The 16,979-nt window shown below is 39.5% G+C and overlaps 1 protein-coding gene across 2 annotated transcripts in view; it reads left to right on the top strand.

Annotated features, from left to right (window-relative positions):
- Positions 1-16,979, top strand: part of LOC118812409 (LARGE xylosyl- and glucuronyltransferase 1) — an 82,042-nt gene that overhangs the window by 26,214 nt on the left and 38,849 nt on the right. For both annotated transcript variants that reach the window (XM_036577413.1, XM_036577414.1), the window contains exons 3-4: positions 4,361-4,656; positions 10,910-10,992. In XM_036577413.1, coding sequence (XP_036433306.1) covers positions 4,361-4,656; positions 10,910-10,992 — 379 coding nt within the window. The remainder of the gene's footprint in view (positions 1-4,360; positions 4,657-10,909; positions 10,993-16,979) is intronic.

Genomic DNA, 16,979 nt, shown 5'->3' with positions numbered 1-16,979 from the left:
GTCGTCTTGTGTACATTTGGAAAAACCATGTTCTAGCCTAGAAAGAGCGACATGATGATCTTGTTTCTGTTTAGGCTAGGTGCTATTACTTTAAAAAAACTCATTTGATTTCTTCAAATGTAAAATGTTTTGCTATAAAAATTGTATTTTAAAAGTGTACCATATCTTGTCCATGTCTGACTCTATTCAACAGAGGCTAAGTTGCTCCTTAAATGAAATCTCTGGCAGTAATATTCAATCTCCTGATACCTTGTCCACAGTAAATTTTAATTTTTATTGGGACAACAATGACTTTGGCCTTCGAAAGAGGCCCAGGTGCACATATTGTACAGCAGCTGCCAAAGCATGGACAAAATGCTTCTACCAAACACGGCTCCCGCCAGTTCAGTGAGACTAAGCCCAGAATCCACTCAGCAAATAAAGCTCAGCCTGGAAAGGAAGCAGAGGTGCTTTGGCATATCCACATTTCTTGTTCTCTAAGCAACAGCTTTATTCTACTTATCCAGTTAGACTCATTTATTTTTATCATATTAGAAAGATGGTAGTATATTTCAAAGTGACATTTTTAGCCAAACCAGGAATGTGAGCTTTCCGTTTTGGATTATCATTAAGCACTTTAGTTTGTTCTCTTACTCATGGTTACTTCTGGTCATATTCTGACTAGAGCCGGACAATAGGGCGATGCAATCTCATATCGAAGATGATTGACAAGAGCTGATGACAATGCTTCAAAGAACTAGAGAGGTTATGTCCTTTTTAAACAACAAACTAAATAATAAAAACAAAAATTCACATGTAGTGTTTCTTTCACTTTAACTGTGTAATGGCTACAGTAGGGAACATTCTTTATTGTCTCAGCTTTTTCTGTACAGCTTACTTCTTGCTTTCCCACAGACATCTGTAGCTGAGTTACAGAGTGCCTCCTCTATAAACATGAAAACAAAAATGCGTAAAGCAAGATGTGGTTTTGGAACTCTCTTATCTACATGAGCATCTTAAGTTTCTCAAACATCCAAGATGTTTTTGTCTGTATCATTTGAAGAGAAGACTCAGGAACTCACAAATGCACAACTTTCAAAACTATAAAAACCGTTGTTTCTTACTGTTGTATTATTTAATATGCAAGTTTTGTTGCCTGGGCATAATTAGAATTATTTTAGGGTCCAGGCATATAGATTCTCCACTAAAGCTTAGTCTTTTTTAATCCACAAAAATTGTAGCCCAAGCATTCCACTCGATAATTCCACATCACCTCATCTCAGGGCACAACAGACTGTACAGCTTTCCATGTTGCTTTTGATGTCTAAAGAGCAATGATTCCAAAGAAAGCACAGCATGAAAAAAAGCTCAGTGCAAAGTCCACCCAGCTTACGACTCTGCTCCATTGCATATCTACTTGAGGTGGGAGTATTAGCTGTTATTTTCCTGTTTTACAGCAGGTTTAAAACTTGGACAGTATGAACAAAAGATCTGTTTATTGCACCAAAATCACAATCACAAGTTTTTACCATTGTGTCTGAGAAGAGTCTCCTTCACACTCCGCTAAACTGTCGCACAACTACCACACCAACAAGATCACATTTTACCAAATTATTTTTTAAAATATACTTAGGAACACTGTTGAAAGTGGGAATGTGCGATTGTGTGATGGCACTTTGGTGGACGCAAGGTGCATGTCTAGCACAGCCAGTGTGGAATGAAACACTGATTAAAATGGAAGCTCATCTGTTTATTCTGTTTTATTCTGTTTTATCCAGACAAGTGAAATCAGCACAGTTGGCTTCAGTGGGGTTTTTTGATTGTATGTTTTAATATATAGCTACTTTCACCTCAGCAGTACAGTGAAAAAAATGCATTGTCCTGTCACCAAACTCACTGAAACACTGATACAAATCCTGTGGGAGTGCTAACTGAAACATCAGTTGCGCAAGTAAGGTTTGCTTGCAAAACTGTGTTTTGTCTTGAGGATTGCTGCTTGAGGCTGTGTATATTTTGTTTGGTGAAGCCATGTTGGCATGAACATGGTCATTTCGTTACCATTGTCACTGTTCCCTGATCCCATTTCAGACAGGAAAAAAACGTGCTGCTTAGCCTGTATGACAGACCTGTTTCTAATTACACAGTTCTAGTGTTCAAAATTACCCTCACGCAGAGTTCATCACTATTTCCCTGAGAGCTGCAGGAGCTTGTGGGCTTCCACCCCTCTCACTCATGCGCTTGTATACATGTACACACAACTGCTGAGGGGAAACGGCGTCTCTCTCTGTTCAGGACTTTCACGTCGGTAACTGTGTCTTTTCAGAAGCCACGGAAATGACTGAATAAAATTTCATGTTCCTCAAAGCATGCAGCGCATTACCGCTCTGTCCTGACTACTAATAGGAAATCACTGGCTAGCCACACTGGGCTTTGCTAACTTAACATTCCACTATAGAAAATATTGAAGAACCTCTTTTATGACCAACCTTATAAACAATGTTATTCCATGAGCTGTGCTTATGTGTGAAAATCTTTTGTCCCCCTGCTCCGAGCAGCTTGCCTTGCTGTTTGTGGTAAAGCGTTACTGATGCACAGGATTTTTATTATTACTATTTTGCACTGAGGTACTGTTCACCAAGTGCTAATTGACCACCATGGAAAAATAAGTGATGTAATAAATATGTAGATAAACATTATAGCACTTCAGGCTGCAGCATCATTTAACCAGTTTAACATTTTAATGAGCTAGTTTACTAGACAAGCTCTTGTGAAAGAAGTTTCCAGGACGAGCAGATACCCTTTTTTCACATGACAACTTTGTTTTCAAAATGAGTTGTATTTTGAGTTAATTACCCAGTTGTACATAGTTAGCCAGCTAATATATGTCATGCTGTGACGGGACGAGCAGGACGAATGTTCAGTAGTTTTTTTTGAAGTAGCTGATAAATACTTCTAATTAACAGAAACTGATATGATGTAAAATATTCCACTGACTAATGTTACCAGTGTAACATGATGAGCTTTAGTGATTTTTGTAAGGGTAAGGTTAACTCATTCTGACAACCGTGTGTGTCCTCAGGCCATTGTTTGGTTTGTCACCAGCTTCTTATTCAAATTTCCTGTTACTTTAAGTGGTGCAGCAGTTACATCATGGCGTTTGCAAGAAGCTAACTTCAGTTTTGTCCATTTACTCACCTTGAAAAGCTAAGTCAGACGTACATATGTTGGATGTGACGGCTTTCACCTTCATTTTAAGACAATGCTCCCAGACTTTGTTCTTTTGCTTTGTTCTCTGCTCTTATAGGTATGACACTAGTGAACTGCTGCCCTCTTCAGGTGTACCAACTGGAAAGTACAAGAGAAAACCCAGTAGTCCTTTCAGTACTTTGGAAAGGATTACCAATCACAGTAAACATCATTTAAAAGGAATGTCATTATCCCTGCCTTTGCTCCCAACAAAACAGCCAGATATGCTTGATTAAAATTAATAATTTGGCTAATACTCTTTGAAAATCTACGAGCTAGTCTGTAGAAACAGTTAAAAAATTACTACCTCAAAATAAAAGGCTTACAGGGCTGTTCCTGAATGAAAAGCTAGTCAGACCTGTTCAGGTGATGTTGCACACACACTTCCTTGGCACAGGGATATTTATTCATAATTTTCATATTAGCAGGATTATATTCTTTGACAGATTGCTTATACTGTCGTACTATCGTCTGCAAGCTTCTGCAACATTCTATTACCCCACAGGAGTAGATAAACAGCTAACATCATGATTGCCACACACAGTGTGAGATATTTCAGGCTAGATTTGTTGCAGGATTGGATCGGATTTGTTCATTTCTTACCACCAACATTTGATTTAGCATTTCCTGCTGATGTCCGCTTGATGCTGATGCCTGGTACTAAATCGATGCCATATCTTTTTGTAACGTTATAAAAGTTCATATTTTACTAACTTTATAATATTCGAATACTCATTTGTGGTTGAAACTGTCTTGGCCTTAGTGATAGGAATCACTCTCCACGTGAAACCATGTGACTAGCTGGTTCTCACTGATCACATGAGGAGTGGAGTGGATTTAGGGCAGGCAGAGAAATTTGGGCACAACGATAAACACAACAGCTCTCAAGTACGACTCTGCTCCCTTTGTTCTTACCAAAGATCTGTTCAAAAGAACTGGATCATTCATGAACGTAACATCACTACTTGGCCTTATGAAGGCTCTGTTCTACAAAACGATGTCATCTTTCTGTTGAATGTGTTGTGCTTTTTCTTCAGTGTAAATAATGCTCCTGCAAAGGTCATGGTTGTATTACTCTAAAGTAAGCTGTAAACTCCAGTTACGAGTAAAGACTGTCTCTGTTTCCTCTCCTCAGTGAAGCCGCTGCCTCTCTCTCCGCTAGATCCTCAGTCCTCTACTCTGGTAGGTGGACCTGGTGAACGGCAGGCTCTGGAGCTGCGGGTTCGAGAGGTGGAGGAAGAGAACCGTGCACTGAGAAGAGAGCTGAGCCAGCCGCCCAGAAACCCTACCCGCACTAACCACCATGGCAATGGCAATCAATCACATCCACACTCCACGGAGGAAGGTACTGGCGATAGCGAAGCACAGAAAGTGTTCTCCACAGGCAACAGCTCCAGCTGTGTCCAACAGCCTGTTGTGGACAAATGTGAGGTAAGATGAAGGGAAAATCGCTGTATTCTGTACACAAGTCCAGTGCATTTAACGAGACTGTCAACCCAATTGCAAATACAAATATAATATTGAAACTCTCAATGATTCTGCAGACATGAATCCTACACTGTAATTCACATGGAGTTAGAAAAACTCCATTTGAATGTGTGGGCTTTTCATATGGCAGAGTGGTAGCACTGTAGCCACAGAAACAGCTTTTTTTTTTCTTTTTGAAGCTTTTGTTTTCTGGCAGATGTTGGACTACAAATCTGTGTGAGTCAGATTACAGGTATGAAGTTTTGTGGAACCGGGAGTGATTATGGTATCCTTAGAGTTAGAGAATTATAGTTAAGGACAAAATCTGCAAGTAAAATTTTGTGCAGTCATGAAAACATCATTAGCGTTTGTACTGCGGTGAGCTAGCTAGGGCATGCAACAAACCAAGTAATGCTCGCATTTGTTGGTTAATTAAACTATGTCGAAATAACTTGTAGCTCTGCAGCTCAGACGTGATAGTACAGAGAAAGAGGGAGAGAAGGAGCGATTCTTCTTTCTAAAGCCTAGTTTCACTTGTGTTTATTTGTGGAACTGATCTTTCATAAAGTGTGCAAGTGTGCAGGCATGGGTTTCTTATCAAAGCTGTAAGCCGTGAGAGGCTGATCTTTACATTTATGGCATTTTGCAAACTCTCCTATACAGAGTGACTAACAAAAAGTGCTTCGTTGTCCACTCAGAATGCATCCTAGCTGGTACAAATAGGTTATAGTCCAAACACTTGAGCTAAGGGCCAAAAGCCAGTGCTGACACCTAGGAAGAAAGATATTGAATTAAGACACAGCGTAAGTTCATTTCATTAAATGTTAGATTAGTGCTCACTTGGGTGCTTCACAAAGAGATGAGTCTTTGAAAACTGTGAGGGAGTCTGCTCAGACAGTGCTCGGACAGCCAGTGGAAGTTTGTTCCAAAATAGGACAGAGAACAGTCTCAATGCTAGTCTTCCCATGTGTCTTAATCTTTACCAAGATTGCCTGCTGTTTTTAGACTTGAAGCTCACTGGTAGTCAGCCAAGCACAATTGAAGAGGCCTAGTTCTGACCTGTACAAAGAAAAACATATCAGCTTTTTCCAACAGTCTTGCTAAACCCAAATCCAACTGAAGAAACAAAAAAGTATAAAAATCCCAGCATTATTTTTTACTCCCTGTACAACACTGTTTGATACTATTTGAGTTAATAGTAAATTCATACTGGACTCAGTGCCTCAAGACAAAACTTATTAATGAAAATAAGTTTTTAGCCCCTTTTTAAAAGAAAATTGCACAACAGTAGACAGTACGACGATATGCTGTTATTGCTGTGGTATTAAATCATGATGTGCTTTTCTATATCATATATTGTGGGTATTGTCAGTACTTCTAGAACACTGAACAACTGCAAGCTGCAAACAGCAACAATCAGTCTGTAGTTGCTGCTTAGTAACAAGTAGCTGATTGGATGTCACACCATTATGCCATTTGGTATATGCCACTTGTTTGCAAACCTCAGAAAAACAGAATATTTTTATGCATATTGCATAGCATAAAAATCTCTTCAAGTGTTTTTGTCATATCATACCTTTAAATCTCATAGCTGTGGTCTCTGCCACTTTACCTGTAAATATATACTTACTCCTCTCTATTTACTGGCTTAGCACATGTTGTGCATTTGTACAGAATCAGTCTTTCATTGGCATTAGAGCTCCAAACACATTAGTATTCGTTGCTGATCTATCTTTTTAATCTAACTCCAACCAGTCAATACATTCCTGCCATGATTAAAGTGGTACAGCATCAAGTCATGACTGTCTTGACGTATTTGTTTAAATAGTGTACATCTTGGCTCCATGTTCCACTTTGCTCTGCTGATTACTTTGCTTGGCTACAGCTCCATATTAAATCCAAATTGGATATGTTTCCAAAGCTGATACTCTTTTCAGACTTCACCCAGAGGCTTAAATCTCTGGAGGCTGGTCATGTGTCAAAGCTGTGCCAGACGAGAGCTGTCAATCAATGTCAAAGTTCTGAACAGTTGATTGACACAACTTCTGTACCAAGGTGCTCCAAGTCTATTGTTATTGTTATTGTTATTGTTATCTATAAAACATTTTAAGAAGGAAAAACAGTGGTGTTTTATGTTGTAATGGTCAAAATTGAGAATTTGAAAAATCTGTACAAAAATCTTACTCTGGTGGGCTGGGGGACCGAGATGTACTGGGCTGAAGTAAAATTTCACTCATGCTTTACTCTTTGGCCTCATAGACGACTTTAGTTTTAGACAAAAGTAAAAGGAAAAGTAACCAGACATCATTTTGAACTTTAACTGAAGCAATTTTAAAGAAGTGACAGCAAAGAAAATGTGGCTTGAACCCCAGATATATTATACATGGCCTATATACACTATATTGCCAAAAGTATTCACTCACTCATCCAAAACATTGAATTCAGGTGTTCCAATCACTTCCATGGCCACAGGTGTATAAAACCAAGCACCTAGGCATGCAGACTGCTTCTACAAACAGTTGTGAAAGAATGGGTCGCTCTCAGGAGCTCAGTGAATTCCAGCATGGTACCTTGATAGAATGCCACCTGTGCAACGTCCAAAGTCCAGTCATGAAATTTCCTCACTACTAAATATTCCACAGTTAACTGTCAGTGGTATTACAACAAAGTGGAAGCGATTAGGAATGACAGCGACTCAGCCACGAAGTGGTAGGCCACGCAAAATGACAGAGCGGGGTCAGTGGATGAGTGGATCAGTGGATGAGTCTGGGTTTGGCAGTTGCCAGGAGAACGCTACTTGTCTGACTGCATTGTGCCAGGTGTAAAGTTTGGTGGAGGGAGGATTATGGTGTGAGGCTGTTTTTCAGGAGTTGGGCTCGGCCCCTTAGTTCCAGTGAAAGGAACTCCTAATGCTTCAGCAGACCAAGAGATTTTGGACAATTTCATGCTCCCAACTTTTTGGGAACAGTTTGGGGATGACCCCTTCCTGTTCCAACACAACTGTACACCAGTGCACAAAGCAAGGTCCATAAAGACATGGATGAGCGAGTTTGGTGTGGAAGAACTCGACTGGCCTGACCTCAACCCGATAGAACACCTTTGGGATGAATTAGAGCGGAGACTGCGAGCCACACCTTCTCGTCCAACATCAGTGTCTGACCTCACAAATGCACTTCTGGAAGAATGGTCAAAAATTCCCATAAACACACTCCTAAACCTTGTGGAAAGCCTTCCCAGAAGAGTTGAAGCTGTTATAGCTGCAAAGGGTGGGCTGACATCATATTAAACCCTATGGCTTAAGAATGGGATGTCACTCAAATTCATATGCGCGTGAAGGCAAACGAGCGAATACTTTGGCAATATAGTGTATACAGTACTGTGCAAAACTCAGAGACCACCCTTTATTTCTTTAATTTCTACTCAAAACAGCTATTAAGTACAAGTTATTATTTTTTTTTTTTTGCACTGGGGGACAAAAATGCTGAAAAAACATATCAGAAAATGACATGAAAGCCTCAGCAACTAAATGTAATGTCAAATTGTTCAGTATTTACTGTCTCCACCCTTTGCCTTTATCACAGCTTTGATTCTTTTTGGGTGACTAACTTTCAGTTTTTCAAAACTGCTTCTCATGATCCCAATAATCTCAAATTACAAATTTAGCCTTATCAGTCCACAAAACTCCACATGTTCACTTTTTTTCAAATCTGAAGCAAGTGTGGAGCTTGATTCTCTCCTCTCTGTGAAAGATCTGATGGTGACACGTATTTCTCAGGTATTTCCCTCTGACTTCCTTATGCAGTGGATTATCTTCTATCTAATCGCATCAGAAACATCTCCTGAAAATGAATAACTTTAGCTCAATGGTTGTTTTAACTGGAAATTAAATGAAGGATTGTCTTTTGCACTTTTGTGCAGCAATCTGTGCCTTTTTCACTTGGTAACACTGCTGAAAGGCATCATAAGAATCCATTCATTTGCCACATACAAATGTTTGGTACTTATTCAGAGAATAGTATGTAAAATAACTATTTTCTAAAGAATGTCTTTCTTGAGCTGTTTCTGCAGACATTTCTGCACAGTGCCCTGTGTGTGTGAGAGAGAAGGAGAGATGATGCGCTGTGCAATTCTGAGGAGGCTTTGTGTGTGCCTCTACTGTCTCATTTCCTTCTGATTGGATAAGCTAGGTTACACTTACCCACTGGCAAAGCAGCAGTGAATGGAAGAGGGAGAGCAGATAACCCTCTCTAGCGGGTCAGGATCAATTACACTCCTCCCTGTGCACGTCTCAGCTGTGGATTGAGAAAAATAAATATATATATATATATATTTCTGTAATTTCTAAATAAAGCTACAGGTGGGCTCACTGAGTTTTCATGTCTGATATCTGGTGCAGTATGATAAACGCTGCCTCTTGTGTCAACAGCTCTGCTGAACTGTCAGTCAGTTGGAGAGTATGAAGGGAAATTCTGCCAATTTCTCAAAATTTCTGAATAATTGAAATGTTATGATGTAAACAAAGTCGTTCAGAGTGGATTGACACAAAATGTTCCATTCTAGAGAAAATTACTGAGTCAGAATTGTCATAACAGTGGTGATGGGGACCAGACGTCTGAAGCATTTAATGCTTCTCAAAGCTACTTCACAGAAAATTATTACTTGAAATGGTTATGGACAGTTTTTCTGATGCATGAAACTATTATTATTTTAGTTTTATGAAAAGCTTTTGCCATGTTTTCAGATTTACCACTGTCCACTTACCATTGTCAGCATTGTCTGTAAAAACTCAGATGCTCATTGGTCGCTTTGGATAGTAAATGTTTCAAACATCACAACTGCAAAGTAGTTAAATTTCTCCAGAATGCATCATTTCATATAAAAACACTCTAAATGACTGTTGAATCATGCAGAATTTTTTAAACGTCAACAGAATTCCACTTCAAAGGGCCTTTAACCCACTCCGCCTCGGTCTCTCTGCTTTCCATATGAAAGGTCAGCTCCACTGCTTAGCACAGCTTTTCATACAGCAGGCAGATTATCCCTTGCATCTCTCACGTGGCAACCATGGTGACTGCAATGCAAGGACAGCTAATGAAAACACAGATTGCACAACTAATTTAAACACAAAAACGGAAAACCTGAAAAACACGAAAATATGAATAAAAGTGTCAAAAACAGAGCCACCAACTTAAGGATGAGATGATCATCCATTTTTCCCTCAGCAAAAACTGTGACTTCATTGGCTTGATGGCAGCGCAATCCTTGCGTCGCGACCACACAAATATAAAACTTCTCAACTTGGAAGTGAGCATGTGCTCTTGTTCATGCGGTGGCCTGTCAGGGTCGGGCTTGCTTGTTGCACCGCCTGCCAGACCACCTGTGACACCGCCTGCCACTCTGTCGGTGTTGCTTTGTCTATCCTCCTGTCTCTCATTGACGCATAATAATAGTGGAAGATGGTTTGAAAAAATCCTTATTAGCATCTTTATCAGCTTGGAGGGGATGTTCTAAGTGAAGCAGCACAATGGGAGACACAAATTAAAACTCCAGCTTTTTAAAAATGCAGTAAACTGCTAAGCCTGTGACAGTAACGGTGTCCTCTTATTCGTGGAAAATAACTGTGTTAAATGGTTAAACTGCACTTTGAGGGGAAAAAACATAGTCAAATACAGTTCGGTAAAAGTGGTGGTCATGACCTGTTTTGCCTGATGAACGAGAGCTGAAACATGTTCTTTCTCATGTCAAGACCAAAGTAGTTTTTCAGTCTGAAACCTGACACTGTGGTGAGCTGTCTGCTCAGCTATGTTTCTAGAACAATCTCATCAGTGTTAAGCACAATAAAGGTGGTATTGATGTAGGATATCACATCACTCAACATTTAAAAGTTACGTTATATTCACATGTGGGAATACTGCTGTCTTGCTAGGGTTTGCACAAAATACATCAATAAATGAAAAAAGTGTTTTTTTATTTTTTTGGGCTGTAAATATGTTTTTACCGTCACAGGGGGCTGTTGCCACGGTAACTCGATTAACCATCACTGGGCACAGGCCTATACATTGCCAATAATCCAAATACCATGCTCTAAATGGAAAGCTTCAGTTCTAGTATGCTTGGTGTAATGTTCTTGTCAGCATCACTCTGCACTGATGTTTTTGTTCACTTTTTTGACACTTTTTCTGCTATAATTAATTCATCATCTGTCTCACCCCCACAGACCATTCATGTTGCCATTGTGTGTGCGGGATACAATGCAAGTCGAGACGTGGTGACGCTGGTCAAGTCTGTGCTGTTCCATAGGTGAGTTAAATACTCCTTATACACTTGTCCACTTACAGAACAAAAGACTTTAAAGTAGAGGGTCCATTGCTGTAGCAGATAATAAAATACATTGTGAAAGTGTTATTATTAAACTACCCCAAAGGCGACAACTGTCTTTTTAATTTTCTGTCTTCTTGACATACCTAAATGAAACGTTTTTCTTGTGTTATTACATTAGGCATTATACCTGTGCACTGTACATTTTGAAGAAGATAAAGTGGATCATTCACGAGGACAGAATCTCATAATGAGTTTGTGTGCCATTTCCAGCTGTTAGTCACTTCAATTAAACAATTAGGAAGTGGAGCAGACATAATTTTAATGGCGTGCCTAGAGCATCTGCAGTATTTACACCAGTTGCTGGAGTGCATTTGTATTGCTCTGCAGCATCCATGCAAGATGTTTCACTGATTTGATGGACTGAACTTGCTTACACATTGCTTGCCTTTGTCCTGATGGAGGAGTGTAGATACCAGCCTGAAAATGCTGAACACTGTTTATATAAGCATATGCAATTTTAACATTGCAGACTTTTTTTGGCAGTTTTTGGCAGTAAACATTTGTACGTGTCCAATATAAACATTTACACGGTCATCAGATGGATGACTGTGGCCCAGGTGACTTTCTATATTGGCAGCTATTTTTAAACTGCATCCCAAATGACCCTGGAAGTTTGTTGTGGGCACCGAAAAGTAGAAAATTAAAAGTTGAATAATATAGATTGTAAATTCGGAAGAAAAGCTTAAAGTGAGTTTTCATATTTTGTGTTTAATAGGTAGTCTATGTGTATATCTTTGTTAATAGTGCAGACATATAGTTCTTGAGTATTCGGTTCCTCCTTGAGCTTTCCGAGACATACCATAGCACCATATTGTCTACCAAAACAAATGAATACAAATGAATGCCTGACTAAAATCAAGTTTTATGTCAAGGCTGAAAGGAATACTTGCTTCGGAGGGCTGATGTCAGCCCTGATAGATAAGCAACACTTGTTGAGAGTGAGGAGGATTATACTAGCACCTGCTGCTGAACCTGGCACAGAGAGAGTTTGGGACACTGGAAGAGCCAAGACCCCAGTGTGTTGTGTGTTATTTTTCCTATCTCTGTGTTCATATATGCATGTTGTTCTTGGACATTGAGGTTTTCATTATTTCTTATGAGATGGGGTTGTTAACAAATAACAAGTAGTCAATTAACTGTCGCTAATTAGTCTATTAGTATAAAATCAAACAACGGTCTTGTATTAGGCTCATTTAAATAAAGTTCTTTTTCCTATTTAAAAAAATAATAATAATAACTAGCATCCAGCTGTGTTGCCCGGAGGTGACACATCACAGCTGACCATCCCTTTGGTAACTGCAAAGAGAACTTTCAAAATTACTGAAAAAGACATGATGCTAATAAACAGCGTCAACCGTGAGGTATTTCAGGAACTCATTAACATAATCTAGCTTGAAGCAGGGAGATACGCTTCAGGAAGAAGAAGGGTGAGCAATGCACAGCTAGCTTTGGTCAGTACCGTAGCTCTTACAAGCCACTGCTGTACTGTGTGACATGTCATGGTCACATGCCTCTACATTGAGCAGAGCTGACAAGTGAAATCTTATATCCTGTGCACAGAAGGCATGCAAGTTAGGCACACGGCTGAAACAAAGGTAAATATGTGTTTTGTATTATCTGTTATAGGCCTTGCATGTTTAAAGGTGCCATAGATTGCATTTATTTAGCATTTTAAATTGTTCTCTGATGTCTACATAGAAGGTTTGTGACTTTGGTCAGGGAGAAAAATGCCGAGATGCAGTTTTACGCACCCATTTACAACCCTCTGATTTGGCCCTAGAATGAAACAAGCTGATTTCACTTTTTCAGTGGGATCATGAGTAATTTGATGACCTGTGCTCTGATTACTGGTTTACAGCGATGCACTGCGAAGGCTCACACAACATGTCAAAATAGACACAAGCAGGAAAATAAAATGAACCTCTGTGTAAATAAGCTAGGTTGGACTATTAGACTATCAGACTATTTCGTTTGTCAGGCTAGTTGCTTGCAGTTTGCTAACACTGCCTATACTAGCTACTTGTTTTGTATCTCGACAAAATGTTAGATCATTAAGAAACTTTCGATTTACGATGATCTGGCTTCAACGTCAAAAAGTGCATAAAATCACACAGCGTGGCTACTTACAGGTTGCAGAGCATCCCAGCTTTAGCGTTTAGTTGTGTTTTCTTAACAAAAGTTTCTTTATTTTTATTGTAACATATTATTCTTATGATAACAATTAGGTTTTAATGCATTTACTGTTTTGTTATTGTAATCGTAATGGTGTTGAAGCTCACCAGGTCAGCCGATATTGCACTCATCAAAGGTGAAGAGTTTGTTACGGGTGGCTTAGAAGTATCTTATCAAGATTAGAATAAGAACATGAAACTAGAAATTAGATATCACTTTTTATTTTACTCTATACCAGTACTGATATTGCGAACTTTAAGTATCAGCTGATATGTATACATTATTTCTTCCTTAATCTTTACTAGCCTTTAAAATGTGCTATTTTCCCCTGAAGCACTTCACTTAAGATAACCATCCAGTGTTTTCTACAGATCTGAAACAGACCTGGCGGGTAGCACCATAGGGGAGTGAGGGAGGTGATGTGTCCAAACTCATGATAGCATTTTTCATTGATTCAGGCCTTTGAATAAGGGTATGTTTTCTGTTTTTGATGTGAAGCACTTCTTGGACTTGGCTATATAATGGAAATGAACTGTTTTAGATTCTTAAGGGAACCTGTTTTTATAGGTTAACCGTGGCTTATTGTTTTGGAATGTACCTTCACTTTTCAGTAAGAATTATTTTTAACAACCAAAGTAGATCAGAAAAAAAAATATTCTGCAAAATAGTAGAAACAAAACTATAGTCAACAAACCCATGTCAATATTGTATTCTGACACTAGCCTTGCAAAAACAGTGCTAAATGTTATTTCACTTCTGAATTTCTACAAGCCTGAAGTTTGCTTCCTATTTTTGTTCTAATTTTCCATTCCACCTTAAATGGGACAGCAGTCTGGCAGCTGTACAGGCACCTGGGTGTAACTGCTGCACCTTTTAAGGTGGAATGAGAAACATGAAAAAGAAGCCAGCTTTGTCAAATTTGTCAAAGTCATTTGTCATTTGCGTGGTTCATGTACTTGTACCTCCAACTGTCAGACACAGCTGGAAGTTGGAAAATAATGCATTCATTTGAAATGAGCCAAATTGGCTAAACTGGCACATTTACAGAAATGCTGATTAATGTGCACGGTCATTGTGAATCTAAATTTAATAAACTAAACTAACCACTGTCAGTACCAGCTGGTCCACAAGTTGTTGCACGCAAAAACCCTAAGAATGTTGTGTGATGCAGCTGATCGAGTCAGGCTGCTCCTTTTAGGAGGTACAAGGGTAAACAAGAGCACTTTGTTGTCCATGTTAGGCTGACGTAAACCCCAAAAGGCCAGCCATTCAATTATGTCCGCTATGGTGAAAAAAAATAAAAGTGGACTACTTCGAGGGTCTGCTGCATTTTCATTTTTATTTGAAACATGACGAAAACATCCCTGGGCCAGCTGTTCAGCCAAACGGGCCAACTGTTTGTATGTTGAGTTATTTGCGCATATTTGTGGCATATCATTATAATGTTTATCTCATACTTGAGGAAGAATTTTAACCAGTAAAGTGACCACTACTATTATGGATCCTTATAAAAGTGTATTCATTACAACATAGAAGAAATTGTTTATAAATATTAGTCTTTTAAAAGTGGCAATTTTGATTTCCAATTCCTACAAGTTTGTGTAATGTCAGTCTGTTTTATCATTGTGCCCTAGTAGGTGGTATTTGGGTTTTTTGGTTTAATCAAGGATGATATTTGGTCCAATATTTTGAAAACCGCTGGCTTAAATTATTGAATCCTCCACCAATTTAAAGCCCAAGTGCTTTATCATTTTTTTGGTGTAGTGAGGTGTTTACACTCCCTTTTGCAAACTACAGCAACCGTATGTGTTTGGTAAGTCTATATGATTAATGTTGTGTGATCAGTTTTGTTCACTTCAGTTGTTTTACTTTTCCAGGCTCAGAATCAGTAAAGTGCATCCCATCAGCACTTTGTTATCGGCCAGCAGCAGTAAATAAAACCTTCACTGTGTGCTGTAAAGGTTCAGCCCCTTTGAATATTGGAGAAAAAAGGAGTTTCTTGTGCATGGGAGAAAGATGTGGAGTGAGTTCTAGAGAGATGCGAAATAATAAAAAAAGAGCAGAAAGGTTTCTCTTAGTCTTCCAGTACACTAAATGAGTCTGCTCCTTTCTTTATCGCCAGCTGCTCTGATGGAAACTTTCTCCGAGTGTCTGTGACACATCCGGCCGCTGCGGTCTCTCTTCTGTTCATACCTGTCTGCAGCATCAGGCATCAGGCCGCTCCTGCTCAGATCTCAGCCCTCAGAAGCCTTTGCCTCCTGCTTGGCCTGCCAGACTCTTTTGAAGCAAAACAATAGGGCAATTATCATCATTAGTGCAACACGCCAGATCTGAAATGCGAGAAATGCGGGGGTCCCTGCTTGCCAGAATTTCAGAGGAGAATTCTTAGTTAATCACCATGGCAACGAGGACTGTGAGTCAATATGGTGATAAATGGGATGTGTGCATTTTCTTTGTGATTTACAAGCTGGTTGATCTATAGCCAAGAGTTGTATTGTGGAGCTGTACTGTATTGTGAACTGAATTATTAATGTCCTTTTCCTCAGACTTTGCAAATGTCACGTCATCATGAATACAGAAATTAATAAATGAGCCGACTAGTCATAAATCTAGCTTACGTTAGGAATGCATTAGGGCCGAAAAGTATGGGCTTGTTGGCTCTGGGCTTTTTGTCACATGGTGCGCGCTATAAAACAAACAAACAACATGCATCAAAACTGAGTTTTTAAAACGACAAGACATCTAAATAAATTACGATTTTGACACTTTGACACCAGCTCAAGAGAACTGCTGCATCTGTTTGTTGCCATGACAGCTGTTACGAAGGCTAGTTTATTCTGCCCTGAGCATTTATTCACAGTGACAGTTGAGGGCCTCCAAGACACTTCACAGAGTAAAATAACTGAGACATGGAAGCAAACATAGATGTGATCTTTATAAAAGGGCCTTTTTACAGATTGCCAGCTAATTAAGCATCAGGTTGTTGTCTGTAAGTGTTGCCAACCTTATAGAGACCACACTGCTTTTGACTAAAATGTCAGTAGAATAGCTCCTGCCTGTCGTCAGAGAGTGAATTTTGTTGCTTAAAATGGCAAAAAGAACACCTACTCTGGCAGGAAAGTGCAGTCTGACTGACATGTAAACTGATTAGTGATGTTTAGTGTTTTTTTTTTTAAACAGGGCTACAACAAAAACACCCTTTGAGAAACAAAGTGGCATACACCCAATGATATAAAATCTACTACATCTTTTTTTGATTTTTCCCCAATTTTCTCCTCAATTTAGTCGTCTCAATTCCACCTGCTTCTTAGGACTCCCCCAATCACACGATACCACCAGTGCTAGGTGGGTGAAGTCTAGCACAGGTTTCCTCCGAGACCTGTGAAGCGCCACCGCATCTTTTCGAACTGCCGTTCACGCAACGTCATTGGAGAGTCGAATGCGCTCGGAGGAAAGAGCCAACCGCCAGATCTGTTACATCAGCCGACAGATGCTGGCGCTGACTAGCGTTGCGTTAAGTGATGGGTGGGATAAGGGGACCATCCTACCCACCCAGAGAGAGCAAGGCCAACTGTGCTCTCTCTTAGACTCTCAGCTTTGCATGGGTATAGCATCACCAGGGATTGAACTCACAATCTCCTGATGATAGGGACAACGCTTCGATGGTTGCGCCACTCGGGAGCCCCAAATCTACTTTTAAGAAGTGATGCTGTAAGCTTCTCAAGTATTTTTCA

This window comes from Colossoma macropomum, unplaced genomic scaffold, assembly GCF_904425465.1.
Source record: "Colossoma macropomum unplaced genomic scaffold, Colossoma_macropomum, whole genome shotgun sequence".
Lineage (NCBI taxonomy): Eukaryota > Metazoa > Chordata > Actinopteri > Characiformes > Serrasalmidae > Colossoma > Colossoma macropomum.
The sequence above is the reverse complement of the archived record's forward strand: the minus strand, read 5'-3'. Positions and strand labels throughout refer to the sequence as shown.